The sequence below is a fragment of the Chiloscyllium plagiosum genome, unplaced genomic scaffold (assembly GCF_037043375.1).
Source record: "Chiloscyllium plagiosum isolate Xiang-an unplaced genomic scaffold, Cpla_swu_hap1 HiC_scaffold_34, whole genome shotgun sequence".
Taxonomy (NCBI): domain Eukaryota; kingdom Metazoa; phylum Chordata; class Chondrichthyes; order Orectolobiformes; family Hemiscylliidae; genus Chiloscyllium; species Chiloscyllium plagiosum.
Genome location: NW_028270172.1, coordinates 8,264,330 through 8,281,644, shown reverse-complemented (window position 1 = coordinate 8,281,644; position 17,315 = coordinate 8,264,330). Strand labels below are relative to the sequence as shown.

General features: G+C 44.5%; 1 protein-coding gene across 1 annotated transcript in view; it reads left to right on the top strand.

Moving 5' to 3' along the window:
* Positions 1 to 17,315, top strand: part of drosha (drosha ribonuclease III) — a 186,821-nt gene that overhangs the window by 114,764 nt on the left and 54,742 nt on the right. Inside the window, exon 26 of the mRNA XM_043719624.2 lies at positions 16,307 to 16,412. Within this exon, the coding sequence (XP_043575559.2) occupies positions 16,307 to 16,412 (106 nt within the window). The remainder of the gene's footprint in view (positions 1 to 16,306; positions 16,413 to 17,315) is intronic.

The following is a 17,315-nucleotide window of genomic DNA, read 5'->3' as shown; positions in this document are numbered from 1 at the left end:
GTGAACTTGGTCACTGTCCACATTCCCTGTGTATTTTAAATGATGTCTCAATTCAGTTAAGTTCCTTTATTTTCCACTCCTGTGTTCTTGTCTTGAATGGAAGTGTTTTCCATTTATTTCGATGACCTTTCATCTGAATGTGAGTAAGTTTGATTTGCAGCAGGAATGGGGACTGGGAAAAGGGGCGATGGCAGTAGAAAACAAACAGGAATACGATGAAAAGGAGGAGTGAAAGACGAGTGAATAAATGAAGAAAGGGGTACTGATGGAAGGCAAAACGGGAATGATGTGACAAGTAAAGAAATGGATGGGACCTGGAGGAAGTGGAAACTACAAGATCAGAATCTTTTCCAAAAATTTCCATCCAAGAAAAAAACAGCTACTGTGGTTGTGACCTGAAATTGTTGAACTGCATTGAATCTGGAAGATAAACTTCCAAATTGAAAGATCGAGTTGCTGTTCCTGGACCTCAACAAGTGAACTTGGTTAGACCAGGGTAGGAGGCTGACATCACACAGGAAGTGAAGGGAAAGTTACCAATCCACTGCAGCTCCAGAGTCATGCTTTCAGACTGAGCAGAGCTGTCCAGCAAAGCAGTCACCCAGCCTGCATTTAGTTTCTCTAATGTGGAGCAGGCCACATTGAGTGGCAAAACCACATTGCAAAACTGAGAGAGATTCTTTTATTCATTCATGAGACATGGGCATAGCTGACTGGGCCAGTATTTATTACCCGCCTGAGAAGGTGGTGGTGAGCTGCCTTCTTGAACCGTTGCAATCCACATGCTGTAGGTTGACCCACAATGCCCTCAGGGAGGAAATTCCAGCAATGGTGTTTGCTGGATTGAATTAGGGAGGAAATTCCAGCAATCTTGATACAGCAATGTATTCCCAAGTCAGGATTGTGAGTAGTTTGGAGGGGAACTTTACGGTGGTGGTGTTCCCATGTATTTGCTGCCCTTGTCCTTCTATGTAAAAGTAGTTGTTGATTTCAAAGTTGATGTCCAAGGATATTTAGTAGTTTCTGCAGTTATTTTGTCGACAGGACCAAGTCTCCAGTGGTGAAGGGACTGAATGTGGTGCCAATTAAGCAGCTGCTTTGTCTTGGATAGTGTCAAGCTTCTGGAGTATTGTTGGAGCTGCCCCCATCCAGGCAAGTGGGGAATACTCCATCACATTCCTGACTAGTGCCTTGTCGATGGTGAACAGGCTTTAGGGAGTCAGAATGTGAGGTACTTGCCACGGTATTCCGCATGGCTGACCTGACCTTGTAGCTATTTAAGGGCAGTACGGTGGCTCAGTGGTTAGCACTGCTGCCTCACAGCGCCAGGGACCCGGGTTCGATTCCAGCTTCGGGTGACCGTCTGTGTGGAGTTTGCACATTCTCTCCGTGTCTGCTTGGGTTTCCTCCAAAGTGCTCCAGTTTCCTCCCACAACGCAAAGTTGTACAGGTTAGGTGAATTGGCCATGCTTAGTTGCCCGTAGTGTTCAGAGATGTGTAGATTAGATGCATTAGTCAGGGGTAAATGTAGGGGAATAGGTCGGGATGGGTTACTCTTCGGAGGGTCAGTGTGGACTTGTTGGCCTGAAGGGCCTGTTTGTACACTGTAGAGATTCTAATTCTAATTCCATTCTGTTTATGTGGTAACTCCAGTTGAGTTTCTCGCCATTGGTAACCCCCAAGATGATGATAGTGGGGAATTTAGTGATGGTAACTCCATTGCGTGTGAAAGGGCAGTGGTTAATTTGTCTCTGATTGAAGATGGTCATTTCCAGGCGATTGTGTGGATTTAATGTTGCTTGCCACTTGTCAGCCTAAATTTGGATGTTCATATATTGTTGCATTTGAAATAGGACTGTTTCAGTATCTGAGGATTTGCGAATGGTGGTGAACATTTTGCAATCTTTGGTGAACATCCCAATTTCTGACCTTATGATGGAGGACCGGTCGTTATGAGTAAATTATTGGTCCATTTGAACAGAGTGTTGAGAGTCCCTGGGTTTACTGTCAGCGGAACCAAATTCAAAAATTTTGAACAAAAACCGAAAGTACTCAAGAAACACAGCAGGTTTGACAGTATCTGTAGAGAGAAAAACAGTTAATACTTCCATGTCCCAGTGACCCTTTCTGTTCTGAGAAAGGGTCACTGGATACAAAACATTAACTCTGTTTCGTTCTCCTCAGATTCTGCCAGACCTACTGAGTTTCTCCAGTAATTTCTGATTTTGTTTCAGATTTCCAGTATTTGTAGTTCTCGGTTTTATTTTGAAAATCTTGAACATTTTGTTTCCTTTTACGAATTGGATGATTAATGCAATTTTCTTTTTGAGGCGAAAAGAAAACATGAGGAGAATTTGAATATCGTTCTCTGTTTCAGTAACTTTATTCATTATGTACCATGAAAGTCCATTTTAAAAAGTTTCAATATTCACTTTCGATGCAAGAATCTTGAATCCTAAAAGAGGTAAATCTATCTTCTTTTTGTGAATTGAAAATTTGAGTTTTCGTATTAAAGCAGTTTCACCTTTGAACGGAGAATCATAGAAAATAGGATAAGGAGTAGGCCATTCAGCCCTTCAAGCCTGGTTCGCCATTCAGTATGATCATGGTCGGTTGTATAACTCAGTGCCCTGTTCCTGCTTTTTCTGCATACCCTTTGATCCCTTTGGCCTTTAGAGCTATGCAAACCCCTCCTTGAAACATTCAATGTTCTGGTCTCAACTGCTTTCTTTGGCAAAGAATTCCAAAGTCTCATCACTCTGTGGATGAAGAAATTTCTCCTCATCGGAGTCCTGAGTGGCCCACCCATTATCCTTGGACTGTGACCCTGGTTCTGGTCTCCAATCACAGGAAACATTTGAATCTAATGTCCACATTATAAAGGACTTCGACTGAGCTTTCAACCTTTCTAAGATGCTAGATAGGCCTCAGCTGGGGAACTGAGTCAGATTTTGGTTTGCACACCTTCAGAAGGGTTTCGTGGCTTTGGACAGGGTGTGAGGGGAGATTTACTTGAATGCTTCCCAGGGATGTGGGAGTTCAGTGATGTGGAGAGGCTGAGGTTGTTATCCTTAGAGCTCAAAATGTTAGAGTGGGATTTGACGGAGTTGTTCAGAATCATGAATGGTTTGGATGAAGTAAATAAAACCATTTTCTTGGTGGTAGGATCAGTTACCAGATGGTAGACTTTGAAGGCGATTGGCAAAAGAAACAGACAATGCAGAGGAAAGCTTTAAAACAGGTGTTTTGCGCTTGTCTATGAATTTCTAAGCTAGTGTGTTTTCTCACTAGTTTTGACTCAAGTGGAGCCATGTTTGAAAATTGTGTGAATTTTATCAACGTTTCTCGTTCTTGTTTGTGTACACACTCTCCGACTCTATAACCCAGTCATCTGATCAGCAAGTAGGAAAGCCACCTTCAGCTGATTCTCAAAATATACAACATCGTCCAACCAACTCATAGGATCAGAATGAAAATAAAATACTGTGAATTGCTGGAAATCTGAAATAAAAACAGAAAGCTTTGGAGAAACTCAGCAGGTCTGGCAGCATTTGTGGAGAGAGAAAAACAAGAGTATTTCAAGTCTCTCATTATTGATCTTTGAGAAGTGTTCTGAAGAATAGATATCTTGGACTCGAAACATAATCTCTCTTGCTCTCTCCACAACTGCTAAGTTTCTCCAGTTTCCATTTCGTTTTATAGGATCAAGATGTTGGTTTATTAGGCCAGCATTCTTTGCAATTTAGTTTACAACTGAGAAGCTCGAGAGACTTGGTGGCTTAACATATTTTCATTACTGGAGAAGGAAAGTCGTCGTTGTCACAAAGGGCCGTACAGCTGTTTCCTCATTAGAGAGAGCTGACTGGTGATGGTTTAACAGGAGCATCACCACACTCTGGCAAGGGGAGAGATTGAGTAGGATGTTGCCTTTGTGATAACCTCAGCTGCTGTGGGGATTGAACCCATGCTGTTGGTGCAACTCTGTATCGCAAGTCAGCCAACGGAGCTAACTGTCGTGCCTAAATGATGTGCAGCCTTGGAAAACTGGGTACACTTACTGTTTCAAAAAAAAATCCAAAGGGCTAAAGATTTTAATGCAGTTGACCTTTATGCAACAATTTAGTGAGCAGATACAATGCAAAATGTTTTTCCTTGGCCTATCACCCCTTCTCTCTCTGTGCATTGAGCCCTGGATTAAGATATTTGCAACTGAAATCATGTCAATAAACCTCAGTCCAGAAGCATTAAGCAATAACTGAATGCAAGAGTGACTGTGTGCATATTTATTTGGTCAAAAAAATCAATTTAGTTTATGGTTTGGATCTATCAGAAAGTATATTTTCCATATCTCAGTAATTCAATTGAAATAAGTAATAAATCATTCCAAGCTCCCGCGTATAACACAAATGATGAATTGTGTTTATTTATTTTGCTGTCAGTGACAGTTAATAGTATCAAAATGAAATCCAAAGTTCAAACATTTCTGTATATGGTTAGATAGTGTTCAAAGCATGTAGCTAAAATTTTCAATGGAACTTACAGTTTGACAGATTGATGTTTCAGAAATGAACTGAAAAGCTCAACTTTTTGTCTGAATGGTCTGAGCTAGACCTTCATCTCACGTCGGATGTCAGTAACTTCCTCCAGTTCGAGGTCAAGTTAACATTTTGGTGCTGCGTCATTGGAGAAAGATGTCTCACCGACTCGGAGCACTCCTGATGGCAGACAACGTGAACGCCAGTTTTTCTGGATGGGTTGTGTGCATTGAAATAGAAGCATAATAAATAGGTGCAGAAGTAGGCCATTCAGCCCATTGAGCCTATGTCGCCTCTCAGTGGCTTTCCATACCCCTCTATCCCTTGAGCCGCAAGGGCCACATCCAGCTCCCTCTTGAGTACATCTAACAAAATGTTCCATCTTTGCAGTTAGTTGGAAGTGTTTGGGATTAAGATGAAGTTAAGGTCACCTTAATCTTACTGGATCATAGGACTGGAAAAGCATAGTAGGTCAAGCAGCATCCAAGGAATGTGGAGGGGAAATGTTGAGAGATAAATAGGAGGGTGGGGGTTGGGGGGCCGTTAGCTGGAAAGGCGATAGGTGGATGCAGGTGGTGGATGTTTGTGATGGGGAGGGTGGAGTGGATAGGTGGGAAGGAAGATGGATAGGTCGAGAGGGCTGTGTTGAGTTGGAGGGTTCGATGTGGAATGAGGTGGGGGTGGTGAAGTTGATGTTGATGCCATGTGATTGAAAGGTCCCAAGGCAGAAGATGAGGTGTTCTTCCTCCAGTTGTTGGGTGGCTTGTATTTGGCGGTGGAGGAGGCCCAGGCTTATGTCAGAAACGTCGACTCTCCTGCTCCTTCGATGCTGCCTGACCAGCTGCGCTTTTCATGCGCCACACTTTTCAACTTTGACTCTCCAGCATTTGCAGTCCTCACTTTTTCTTCTGGATTATAGGGCTGTTCTAATTAGAGAGTGAGACAACTGATGCTGGCCCTGGAGCAGGTGTAGAGTAGAATCACGAGAATGATCCCAGCAATGAAAGGCTTAACATATGGGGAACATTTGAGCATTCTGGGTCCGAACTCAATGGAGTTTAGAACGATGAGGGGGGATCTAATTAAAACTTGGAGAATGCTGAAAGGCCTCAATAGCATGGATGCTGGAAAGATGTTTCCATTAACAGGAGAGACTCGGTCCCAAGGGCACAGCATTAACATATAGGGAAGATCCTTTAGAATGGAGATGAGTCAGAAAGTGATGAATCTATGGAATTCATTGCCACAGAAGGCGTGGAGGCCAAGTCATTGAGTATATTTAAGACAGAGATAGATAGGTTCTCGATTGTTATGGGGATCAAAGGTTACGGGGAGAATGGGGTTGAGAAACGTATCAGCTATGATTGAACGGTGGAGCAGATTCGATGGGCCAAAAGGCCTAATTTCTGCTCCTATGTCTTATGGTCTAACCTGAGGATCACCACACCTCCACGTGATGAAAGAGGTTGAGAAAGAGAGTCCTTTATGATGACTTCAGTCTGTGCTGGAATTGAACTTGTGCTATTGTGTCACTCTACATCACAAATTATAGTGGAGAAACTGCAATGTCACCTATGAAACTGCATTGACCACTGCAGCAGCATTAGAAAAACCTCCCGGTAAGGATGTTAGTCCTATTCCTGGTCAGATGTAATGGCTTCACCTTCCCCAAAAACGATCCCCAAAGCCCCAGGAATCTACAGATTTAAAAAAACCCTTAATGTATTAAACTATTTAAATAACACTAAAACAAAATGAATTGAATTTATTGTCACGTGTACTGTCTTGTGAGCAATACAGGCAGATCACAGAGTTAAGTAGCACAGATAAGTAAATAATAAACAAACAGCAGCAAAAACAAAAACACAGGTACAGGCGAATGTTTAGAGTTTGTGAGTCCATTCAATATTCTAACAACAGTAGGGTAGAAACCGTTTCTAAACCGGCTGGTGAGTGTGTTCAGGCTTCTGTACCTTCTCCCTGATGGTAGAGGTTGTAGAAAAACACTGCCAGGGTGGATGGATCTTTGAGAATACTGGAGGCCTTTCCTTGACAACAGGCCTGGTAGATGGATTCTATAGATGGGAGGTTGGCCTTTGTGACTGTCTGGGCTGAGTTCACCACTCTCTGGAACCATCTCCAATCTTGAATGGGACAGTTGCCATACCAGGTAGTAATACATCCAGACAGAATGCTCTCAATGGCGTACCTATAAAAGTTGGCAAAGGTATTCACCATCATGCCAAATTTCCTCAGCTCCCTGAGGAAGAGATATTGTTGGGCCTTTGTAACCAGTGCATCCACCTGAAGAGTCCAAGAAAGCTTGTTGTGGATGACCACTCCCAGGAGTTTGACACTCTCCACTGGTTTCACCTCTGTGCAGTTAATGTGTAGGGGGGCATGTGTAACATCCCGCCAAAAGTCAATAAAGAGTTCCTTAGTTTTGCTGGCATTGAGAGCTCGGTTGTTCTCAGTGCACCATTTTTCCAGGTCTTTCACCTCCCGTCTGTGATCTGTTTCGTCACCATCTGAGATTTGACCTACTATGGTGGTGTGATCAGCGAACGTGTAAAAGACAGTAGTCTGGTATTTGGTGACACAGTCATGGGTGTACAGTGAGTACAGTAGGGGGCTGAGTATGTACCCCTGGGGGGCTCCAGTGTTGAGTGTTAATGATGATGAAATATTCTTGGACTAAGGGGGACAGGACGGTGTCAATACCTTAGTCCAATACCTTGACACCGTCCTGTTCCCCTTAGTCCAATACCTTGACACCGTCCTGTCCCCCTTAGTCCAAGAACTCCCCACCTACGTTCGGGACACCACCCATGCCCTCCACCTGCTCCATGATTTTCGCTTCCCCGGTCCCCAGCGCCTTATTTTCACCATGGACATCCAGTCCCTGTACACCTCCATCCCCCATCACGAAGGACTCAAAGCCCTCCGCTTCTTTCTTTCCCGCTGTACCGACCAGTACCCTTCCACTGACACCCTCCTTCGACTGACTGAACTGGTCCTCACCCTGAACAACTTCTCTTTCCAATCCTCCCACTTCCTCCAAACGAAAGGAGTAGCCATGGGCCCCAGCTATGCCTGCCTCTTCGTAGGATATGTGGAACAATCCATCTTCCGCAACTACACTGGCCCCACCCCCCACCTTTTCCTCTGCTACATCGATGACTGTATTGGCGCTGCCTCGTGCTCCCACGAGGAGGTTGAACAGTTCATCCACTTCACCAACACCTTCCACCCCGACCTCAAATTCACCTGGACAGTCTCTATTTCTATCTCAGGCGACCGAATCAACACGGACATCTACTACAAACCGACCGAATCCCACAGCTACCTGGACTACACCTCCTCCCATCCTGCCCCCTGTAAAAACGCCATCCCATTCTCCCAATTCCTTCGACTCCGCCGCATCTGCTCCCAGGAGGACCAGTTCCAAAAACGCACAACCCAGATGGCCTCCTTCTTCAAGGACCACAATTTCCCCCCCAACGTGGTCGACGATGCCCTCCACCGCATCTCTTCCACTTCCCACTCCTCCGCCCTTGAGCCCCGCCCCTCCAACCGCCACCAGGACAGAACCCCACTGGTCCTCACCTACCACCCCACCAATCTCCATGTTCAGCGCATCATCCGCCGTCATTTCCGCCACCTCCAAACGGACCCCACCACCAAGGATATATTTCCCTCCCCTCCCCTATCAGCATTCCGTAAAGACCACTCCCTCCGTGACTCCCTCGTCAGGTCCACACCCCCCACCAACCCAACCTCCACTCCTGGCACCTTCCCCTGCAACCGCAGGAGGTGCAAGACTTGCGCCCACACCTTCCCCCTCACCTCCCACCAAGGCCCCAAAGGAAACTTCCATATCCGCCACAGATTCACCTGCACCTCCACACACATCATCTATTGCATCCTCTGCACCCGATGTGGCCTCCTCTATATTGGGGAGACAGGCCGGCTACTTGCGGAGCGTTTCAGAGAACACCTCTGGGACACCCGGACCAACCAACCCAACCACCCCGTGGCTCAACACTTCAACTCCCCCTCCCACTCCACCAAGGACATGCAGGTCCTTGGACTCCTCCATCGCCAGACCATAGCAACACGACGGTTGGAGGAAGAGCACCTCATCTTCCGCCTAGGAACCCTCCAACCACAAGGGGTGAACTCGGATTTCACCAGTTTCCTCATTTCCCCTCCCCCCACCTTGTCTCAGTCTAATCCCTCGAATTCAGCACCGCCTTCCTAACCTGCAATCTTCTTCCCGACCTCTCCACCCCCACCCCAGTCTGACCTATCACCCTCATCTTGACTCTTTCCACCTATCACATTTCCGAAGCCCCTCCCCCAAGTCCCTCCTCCCTACCTTTTATCTTAGCCTGCTGGACAAACTCTGCTCAATGAGTAGGATTCTTGTGTAGCTGTTCTTGGTGTCAAGATGTTCTAGGGAGGAGTGAAGGGCAAGTGATCTGGCATCTGACGTCGATGTTTGTCTGGTAGGCAAATTGGAGTGAGTCAAGAGTAGTAGGGAGGTTGGAGTTGATTGATGCCATGACCAGCCTTTCAAAGTACTTCCTGACCACCGAAGTTAGGGCCACTGGGCGGTAGTCATTGCGACCTGCTGCATGAGCCTTCTTCGGCACAGGGTTGATATTGGCCCTCTTCAAACAGGCAGGAACAGTGGCCTACTGCAGGGAGAGGCTGAAGATATCCGAGAAGACTCTGTCAGTTGATCTGCGCGTGCTCTGAGTGCACGGCCTGGTACTCCGTCTGGTCCCATTGCTTTCCTTGGATTCACACAAAGAAAAACTGATCTGACCTCTGATGCAGTGACTGTTGGGATAGGTTCGTCAAGACTTGTTGAAATAGGTGTTACCTCTCCTCCGAAATTCTGCCCAAAGCGAGCATAGAAGGCGTCTGCTATCTTTCACTGTCTCATTTTAGAACCTTCAGATTAGGTTAGATTAGATTACAGTGTGAAAACAGGCCCTTCGGCCCAACAAGTCCACACCGCCCCGCCGAAGCGCAACCCACCCATACCCCTACATTTACCCCTTACCTAACCTGTGATGTCATTCAGTCCTTGTCATAGTTGCTGGGTGTCTGTCTGGGTCTCTAGTTTGGATCGGTGTTGGTCCTTGGCTGCCTTAATGGCTCTGCGAAGGTCATACTTGGAATCCGAATATTTGAGCGGGTCTCCTGATCTGAAGGCCTCATGCCTGGTTTTTAGGTGGTTCTAGATTAGAGTGGTGCTGGAAAAGCACAGCAGGTCAGGCAGTATCTTTTCCTGCTTCTCAGATGCTGCCTGCCCCGCTGTGGTTTTCCAGCACCATTCTAATCTTGACTCTGATCTCCAGCATATGCAGTCCTCACTTTCGTTTTTTAGCAAGTTCTGTATGTCCTGATTCATCCAGGGTTTCTTTTTGGGGAACACCTGGATTGACTCCCTCGGTGTGCAGTCCCCCACACACTTGGTGATCAAGTCTGTGACGGTGGTGGCGTACTCGTCCAAGGTACCTGCTGACTGTTTGAACACGGCCCAATCAGCCAATTCCAGACAGCCCCGGAGTTGATCCTCTGCCTCCTCCAACCAGCACTGGACCTTGTTTTAAAAAAATTCTCAAGGTCAGGTTCGTAGGAGAGTAGTCTGACACAGAACAAACGACCAAGAGGCGAGTCTGCTAGAATATGGGCATTTTATTCCCCGCAGCGTCGCCACAACCAGGTCTCATACAACGGGTCTGGCTTATACTCACTCTACATGTTACCGGAACTGGGAGCCGTCAGTTCTCGTAGAGCGGTTGCCAACAACCCACGCTCGGCGGTTAAACGTAACCCCGGAGCAGACTCACCGAACTGGAGACTTTTCCAGCTGATATACTCTTTTCCAGATATAAACATTCATGTGAACAGCAGAGCAAGGCTAAAAAACATTCCATTCTGGTTACATACAGATAAGAAGATTCACACGGGGAGGTGTGTAATAAGATTCACACGGGACTAAGCAACACCTCCATTCCGGTTAGATTCACACATGTATTGGGACATAATTTTTAACCGTTTCACCACAGACCTGTATCCGCGGGGGGGGTCTCCTGCTTGAGCTTTTGCCTGTAAGCCGGGAGAAGAAACACGGCATTGTGGTCGGAGTTCCCGAAATGAGGGTGAGGGATAGAATGGTAGCCATCTTTCACAGTCGTGTAGCAGTGGTCTAAAATGGATGTAGGTTTGCTCACTGAGCTGGAAGGTTCATTTCCAGACGTTTCGTTCCCCTACGAGGTAACATTTTCAGTGGGTTTCCTGGCGAAGCACTGCTGATAATTCCTGCTTTCTGTTTATATGTTTGAAACCCAAGCATATAAATAGAAAGTAGGAATTATCAGCAGTGCTTCGCCAGGAGATCCACTGAAAATGTTACCTAAGTAAGGTAACGAAACATCTGGAAATGAACCTTCCAGCTCAGCGAGCAAACCTACATCCAGAACCTCAACCTGAGTTATAAATCTTCTCAAAACTCGCTAAGTGGTCTAAAATGTTTGAGCCCCTGGTGGGGCCGGTAATGTCTGGTGGTACTTGGGCAACACCTTCCTTAGATTGGCTTGATTGAAGTCGCCACTGACAATAAGCAGTGCCTTGGGGTGTTCTGTCTCCAGGGTGTTAGCGGTGATGTGCAACACATCCAGAGCTTACTCAACCTTTGCTTGTAGTAGTATGTACACAGTAGTTAGTATAGCAGCAGTAAATTCCCTTGGTAGATAGAAGAGTGAGGGTGAGGAATTCAGGATTTGGGCAGCAAAGGTGTTGATTAAGAGCAAACCCCTCCACCCTTTGTCTTACCTGAGGATGCTGTACGGTCCATACAATGGATAGAGAAAAACATCAGCCTGAAGTGCGCAGTTGGGAATGGATGAATTGAGCCAGGTTTCTGTGAAGCAGAGTGCATAGCAGTCCCGCAGTTCACGCTGGAAGCTGAGCTGTGATCTGAGTTTGTCCATCCTGTTCTCCAGAGATCGTATTTTGCTCGGAGTAAGCTAGGAATGGGGGGGGGGGTCTTGAAACTGCGTAGTCTCAGTCTTATTAGAAAGCCGGCACACTTACCCCGCTGCCTTGCAGGTTTCTTACGTTGAAGTGTCTGGTGGAGTAATTGTGACTGCTTCCAGTTAACTGATCCTTCCATGGACCCTGTGGAGCAGGTAGGTTGCAGTTCAGTGTATTTTTGCAGAGCGTCTGCTTTGGACCCAGTGTAGCAGGTAATTTACTGTGTGGTTTTTTAACAGAGGGAGTTTGCTTAGGACCCAGTGGAGAAGTTCCTGGTTTCAGTTGCTGCTGATTTGCTGCTCCAGGTCCAGCCACGTTGGATAATGTTGGATTTGAGTTTATTTTAACACCGAGGAATAAATTAGCAAATCTGTGAAACATATCGGTGGCCTTATAGAGATTTATAAATCATGAGAGGCATGGATAGGATAAATAGACAAAGTCTTATCCCAGGGGTGGGAGGCGTCCAGAACCCAAGGGTGTAAGTTTAGGGTGAGAGGGGCAAGATATAAAAGAGACCAACGGGGCAACACTTTCACGCAGAGCATAGTGTGTGTGGGGAATGGGCTGCCAGAGGAAGTGATAGAGGCTGGTACAATTGCAACATTTAAGAGCATTTGGATGGGTAAATGAATAGGAAGGGTTTGGAGGGATATGGGCCGGGTGCTGGCAGGTGGGACCAGATTAGGTTGGGATATCTGGTCGGCATGGACGGGTTGAACCGAAGGGCCTGTTTCCATGCTGTACATCTGTATGTCTCTATGACTTCCTTATCTATCCAGATTTAATCACTGTAATGTTTTCTGAAAATATAATTCAGTTTCAAGCTTTTATCAGAATAGAATTGAGAGGGGGAGGCTGAAGCATCTCTGCAAAAGGAACACAATAAATATACAATCCAGAACTGCCAATCTGCCTTTACCTAGTAATCTGGCTTCATTCGCCAGAATTGAAGTTGTTGTTTTGGGGACATAGGTCAAATCTCACCATGGCAGATAATGAAATTTGAATTCAATAAAAATCTGGAATGAAAATAATGCTAGCTCAAAATGACCATGTAACCATGACCAATTGTTGTAAAGATCCATGTAGTTCACTAATGTCCTTTCAGAGAAAGAAGTCTACTGTCCTGATCTGTCCTACATGTGACTTTAGACCCACAGCAATGTGAATGAATCTTAACTGCCCTCTGGGCAATTAGAAATGGCCATTCAGTTCTGGCTGAGCCAGTGATGCCCTCATCCTGAGATTGAATTTGTTTAAAAAGCCTTCCCTCAAATGACATCCTCTAATTTCACTTGACCTGACCTGGTGGGATAGTTACACTCTATCTTGCCTCATTAAAAGAGTGTGAGGTTAGATCTGAAAGGACAGGATCTTATTATTGGGTGGTCTTTAGTCAAAATAAAAGTGATGCATTTGGTCATGATTGTAGAGCTGTTAAATCTCTAGGGTGAAAGCTTCTGCACTGGAGTCTTTGTATTCAGTTTCTGTTTGTTCAGTTACGCAGGCTGTACATCCCAGCAATTTGCCCGTTGAACCAAAGGCCCTATTCCTTTGTTGTTCATAATAGGCAGAACACAGACTATACTCAACCAGCCTGTGCTTGCAAAACACAAAACCAATTGTCGACAGTAAAAAGTGATTCTGCAATTGAGGAACATTTGCTGAATAATCCTGAGTGTAATAATGTTTAGACTATCAACCAGTTTCAGATAATCAATTGAGTTCATAATGCGGCCCATTTATGTTTGCTAGAAGGAATATTCATTCAGATGTGGGATCCACTTCCTGCAGACTCAAGTCTTGCACCTTGAGTCTCTAGAAAGTTTGGAGAGCCTTTAGTTTTCTATTTCTTTCTCCAGGGTAATCCTTTAACCAACTTCCCACCCAGCCCTTTTTCCTGTAGTTTAATATATGATCATTTGAAATTTGACTTTGTTTTTGTTTGTGCTGATGTGCATAAGAGTAAAAACGTAAGAAACACAACTCACTTTTCAATGATTCAAGTACTCCATTATACCTTGGAGCAGAGTTTTTTTAAATATTAATAGCTCTCTCAGAGAAAGCTGCAATGGTGCAGAAAATTATAAAGTACAGTTGTTATCTCCAGTTTATCTAAAAGACATAGAAAGAAGCTGGGATAAAAACGATGTAGTTTGATTTGTCCAACAAATTCTTATTAATGGAAGTTGACAAGGTAGAAACTACAAAGAGGTGAGCATTCTAATGGAACAAGGAATATTCTCCCTCCACCAGTACGCTGTCATATGGCTCACTGGTTGAAGACCATATTTCTACAATCCAGAGAGCATAGGATAGAATTTCCTGAACAAAAAGGTCACAAAGTTCCCTCCAGTGTGATAAAGGCAGGAAATGTGGCTGCTGGAAATCTGAAATGAGAACAGAAGAATTTGGAGAAATTCAGCAGGCCTGGCTGCATCTACGGAGAGGGCAAAAAGGTTAATAGTTCGAACTCAATGCCAGAGCCATTCTGAGGAAGAGTCACACAGGACTTAAAATGTTAATTTTGTCTCTCTTTACAGATGCTGCCAGGCTTCCTGAGTTTCAGTAGTATTTTCCTCCAGGGCTAAGCCAAAGACTGGCATTTCTTGAATACTCACCTGTTTTTGTTACATTAATGGTAATAGAAATATAATCAGAGGTAAAGAAATTTCAGGGATGAATTGGAGTTTGGGGCAAAGTGGATTGTCCTTCAAGACAGCTGTCACAGTCTTGATGGACACTTCATGTTGTACTGTCTTCATGCAGGTTATAAGAATTTGACAGACTGTGATTGTCCTCTCTGCAGATAATGATGCAGACAATTATTATTCACTCTGCATTGTTTAGGATTTGTTGTTGCAGTCGTCTTGAGTGGTTTTGTTAAAATGTTACTGCTCTTGAGAAGCATCAAGACACCCACAGGCAAAGCTCATAGGCTGAAACAAGCCTCCCTAAGGTCTTTGATGTCAATCTAGAGAATAACACATTTTAGATCTTCCTGTATAATTTGTTTATAGGGATTTGAGGCTGGGACTGCAGTGTAAAGTCAAAAAACAGTCAGTTCTCCCAAGCTGAAATAGAATCCTTTGGAAGAGCTTGCTAATGTGATCATCCTTATGGTTTTGGAGTAAAGAGATGTGCCTGGTATGTGGGTGTTGGTAGTCCTTTAAGAACTAGGATCCAGTTTCTCATTTTAAAAAAAAAGACCATTAGATTTCAGTAAATTATCACAGAATTCGATAAATTGGGAGAAAAAAGACAACAGAAAAAAGGTTGAACAAGCTAATTATTAAATTGAGTAGGATCCCAGGTGGCTTTCAGTGCAGTAATTTAGGTTGAGAGTTTAGAACAAGTAGGAGTGAAGGAGCTATGTCTTTCAGCAGAATCCAGTTAAAATTTTGTGTGTTGGAAATCAGTGTTAAAGGTCATCTTAATTATATGTGAGTTGAATTTCTGGTATAATCAAGTCAAGGGGAGGGAGAGGTTTTTCACCTGAGAAGCTTTGTAGATAAAAACGTTAGAGTGAAGGGATGTAGGTTTGCTCGCTGAGCTGGAAGGTTCATTTTCAGATGTTTCGTCACCATACTAGGTAACATCTTCAGTGAACCTCCAGACGAAGCTTCATTCTTCATTCGGAGGCTCGCTGAAGACGAGATTCCCTACAGTGTGGAAACAGGCCCTTCGGCCCAACCAGTCCACACCAACCCTCTGAAGAGTAACCCACACAGACCTATTTCCCTCTGATTGATGCACCTAACACTATGGATAATTTAGCATGGCCAATTCACCTGACCTGCACATCTTTGGACTGTGGGAGGAAACCGGAGCACCCGGAGGAAACCCGTGCAGACACGGGGAGAATGTGCAAACTCCACACGGGCAGTCGCCTGAGGCTGGAATTGAACCTGGGACCCTGGTGCTGTGAGACAGCAGTGCTAACCACTGAGCCACTGTGCTGAAAATGAACGTTTCAGCTCAGCAAGCAAACCTACATTCAGAACCTCAACCTGAGCTACAAATCTTCTCAAAACTCGCTAGAATGAAGGGAGTTCTGACCTGAGGCCAGTATGCTTAATACCTAGGTTGAATGAGGTATTTGCAATCTGAAGAGATTTCAAGGGGCAACCTTGCTGGAAATAAACGTAGTGCCCAAGGAATCACCTTGTGTACAAATTATTGACTCGCACCCACACCAAGTAGTTAATCATTCGAGTTTTGATAAGTGTTGGGGTGTAATTCTTAACAGGTGTAAGATGGAAATTGGAGTTAGGACCTTTGATTGTAGGATAAATAATTCAACTCATATTTTTATTACCATTTATTTAAAAGAGTATTTTTTCCACTTCACATACTTTCATTTTGGTGCAATAAAATTCTGCTGTTTTAAATGGTGAACTTTGTGGGTTCCTCCTTTTAGGTAAATACCTGGACCTTCAAATTCTTAAGAGAAAATAGAAACGTTATTGATTGCCTCTGCACTGGTCTGCCTGCTCCACTTGCTGGGGGCGTTGGGTAACGTTAAGCAAATTGAACATACAAAGCAGTGTTTCTTGGACATATTAGAGGCTATAGAGAATAGTCTTTGAGAAGTTTTGGTCTTGGTTGTGAAACTCTCAACTCTTCTGTAATTGCACTGAGCCCGAAGAATGGGAGTACTTTCCAATTCAATTTGCTTTGCGCTCATTGATTTCTAACAATGCTGATCTCATTTACAGGGGTCACAATCAGAGGATGGAATTCCTTGGTGATTCTATAATGCAGTTGGTAGCCACTGAGTACTTATTCATCCATTTCCCTGACCATCATGAAGGCCATTTAACGGTGAGACACAATTGCTTACCCATTAAACTAGCATCTTGTTTCAAAGTTGAGCAAGCACTGTTTTCATTGCAGTCAAAGAATTAACATATCTATGAAAGTGCTATTAAAGATGATGTATTGAAATTATTTTGTGAGGATTTTTCCATAATTTTATCTTTGTATTTGGCGATGGGATATGAGCATCTCTGATTAGCCTGGTGTATGTTACCCATCTCTTTTTCCCTTTGAGAAGGTGGTGCTGAGCCACCTTCTTGAGCCTCTGCAGGCCGTTGACTTTTCTGGAGCTGCCTAGTACAACTGCAGCTCAAGAGAGTGGGACTGCCCAATGATTTGGGCCAGAAGTCTAATTCTGCACTAATGTAGCCCACCCAAATGCATGTTATACACAGGGTGTGCCCATTCAAGGATAGTAGCAGTGAGGGGAAAGTAGGAATGTTCTGTAATGTAGAATGTAGAAATTGTGTAAGCCACCTGACCTTGACAACCATCTTAAACAGCCTTATCAATGTCCATTTTTATTGAAAGGCCCTTCTGAAACTTTAGACATGGACGGAGTTCAGATCTGAAGTTATGAATAGGACATACCTTCACTGAGCATGACATTTCCTAATGGAAAAGCAGATGGGTCTTTATGGTTCATTAGTTTCATAGTCACTGTTATGGAAACTAGGGTTGTAGTCCACATTTATCCTTTTAACTGCTGGAGTAGGATTTGAACCTGTGTCCTGGGACATAATTCTGGTTCTCTGGATTACTCGTCTGATGACATTATCATAGTTCCAGTGTGTCCGCACTGTGAACTTTTGTTTTACATCAACAAGAGCAAAACAGTACAGATGCTGGAGATCTAAACTAAAAGCAGGATATCTGGGAATGCTCATCAGATCTTAAAGGGTCTGTGGA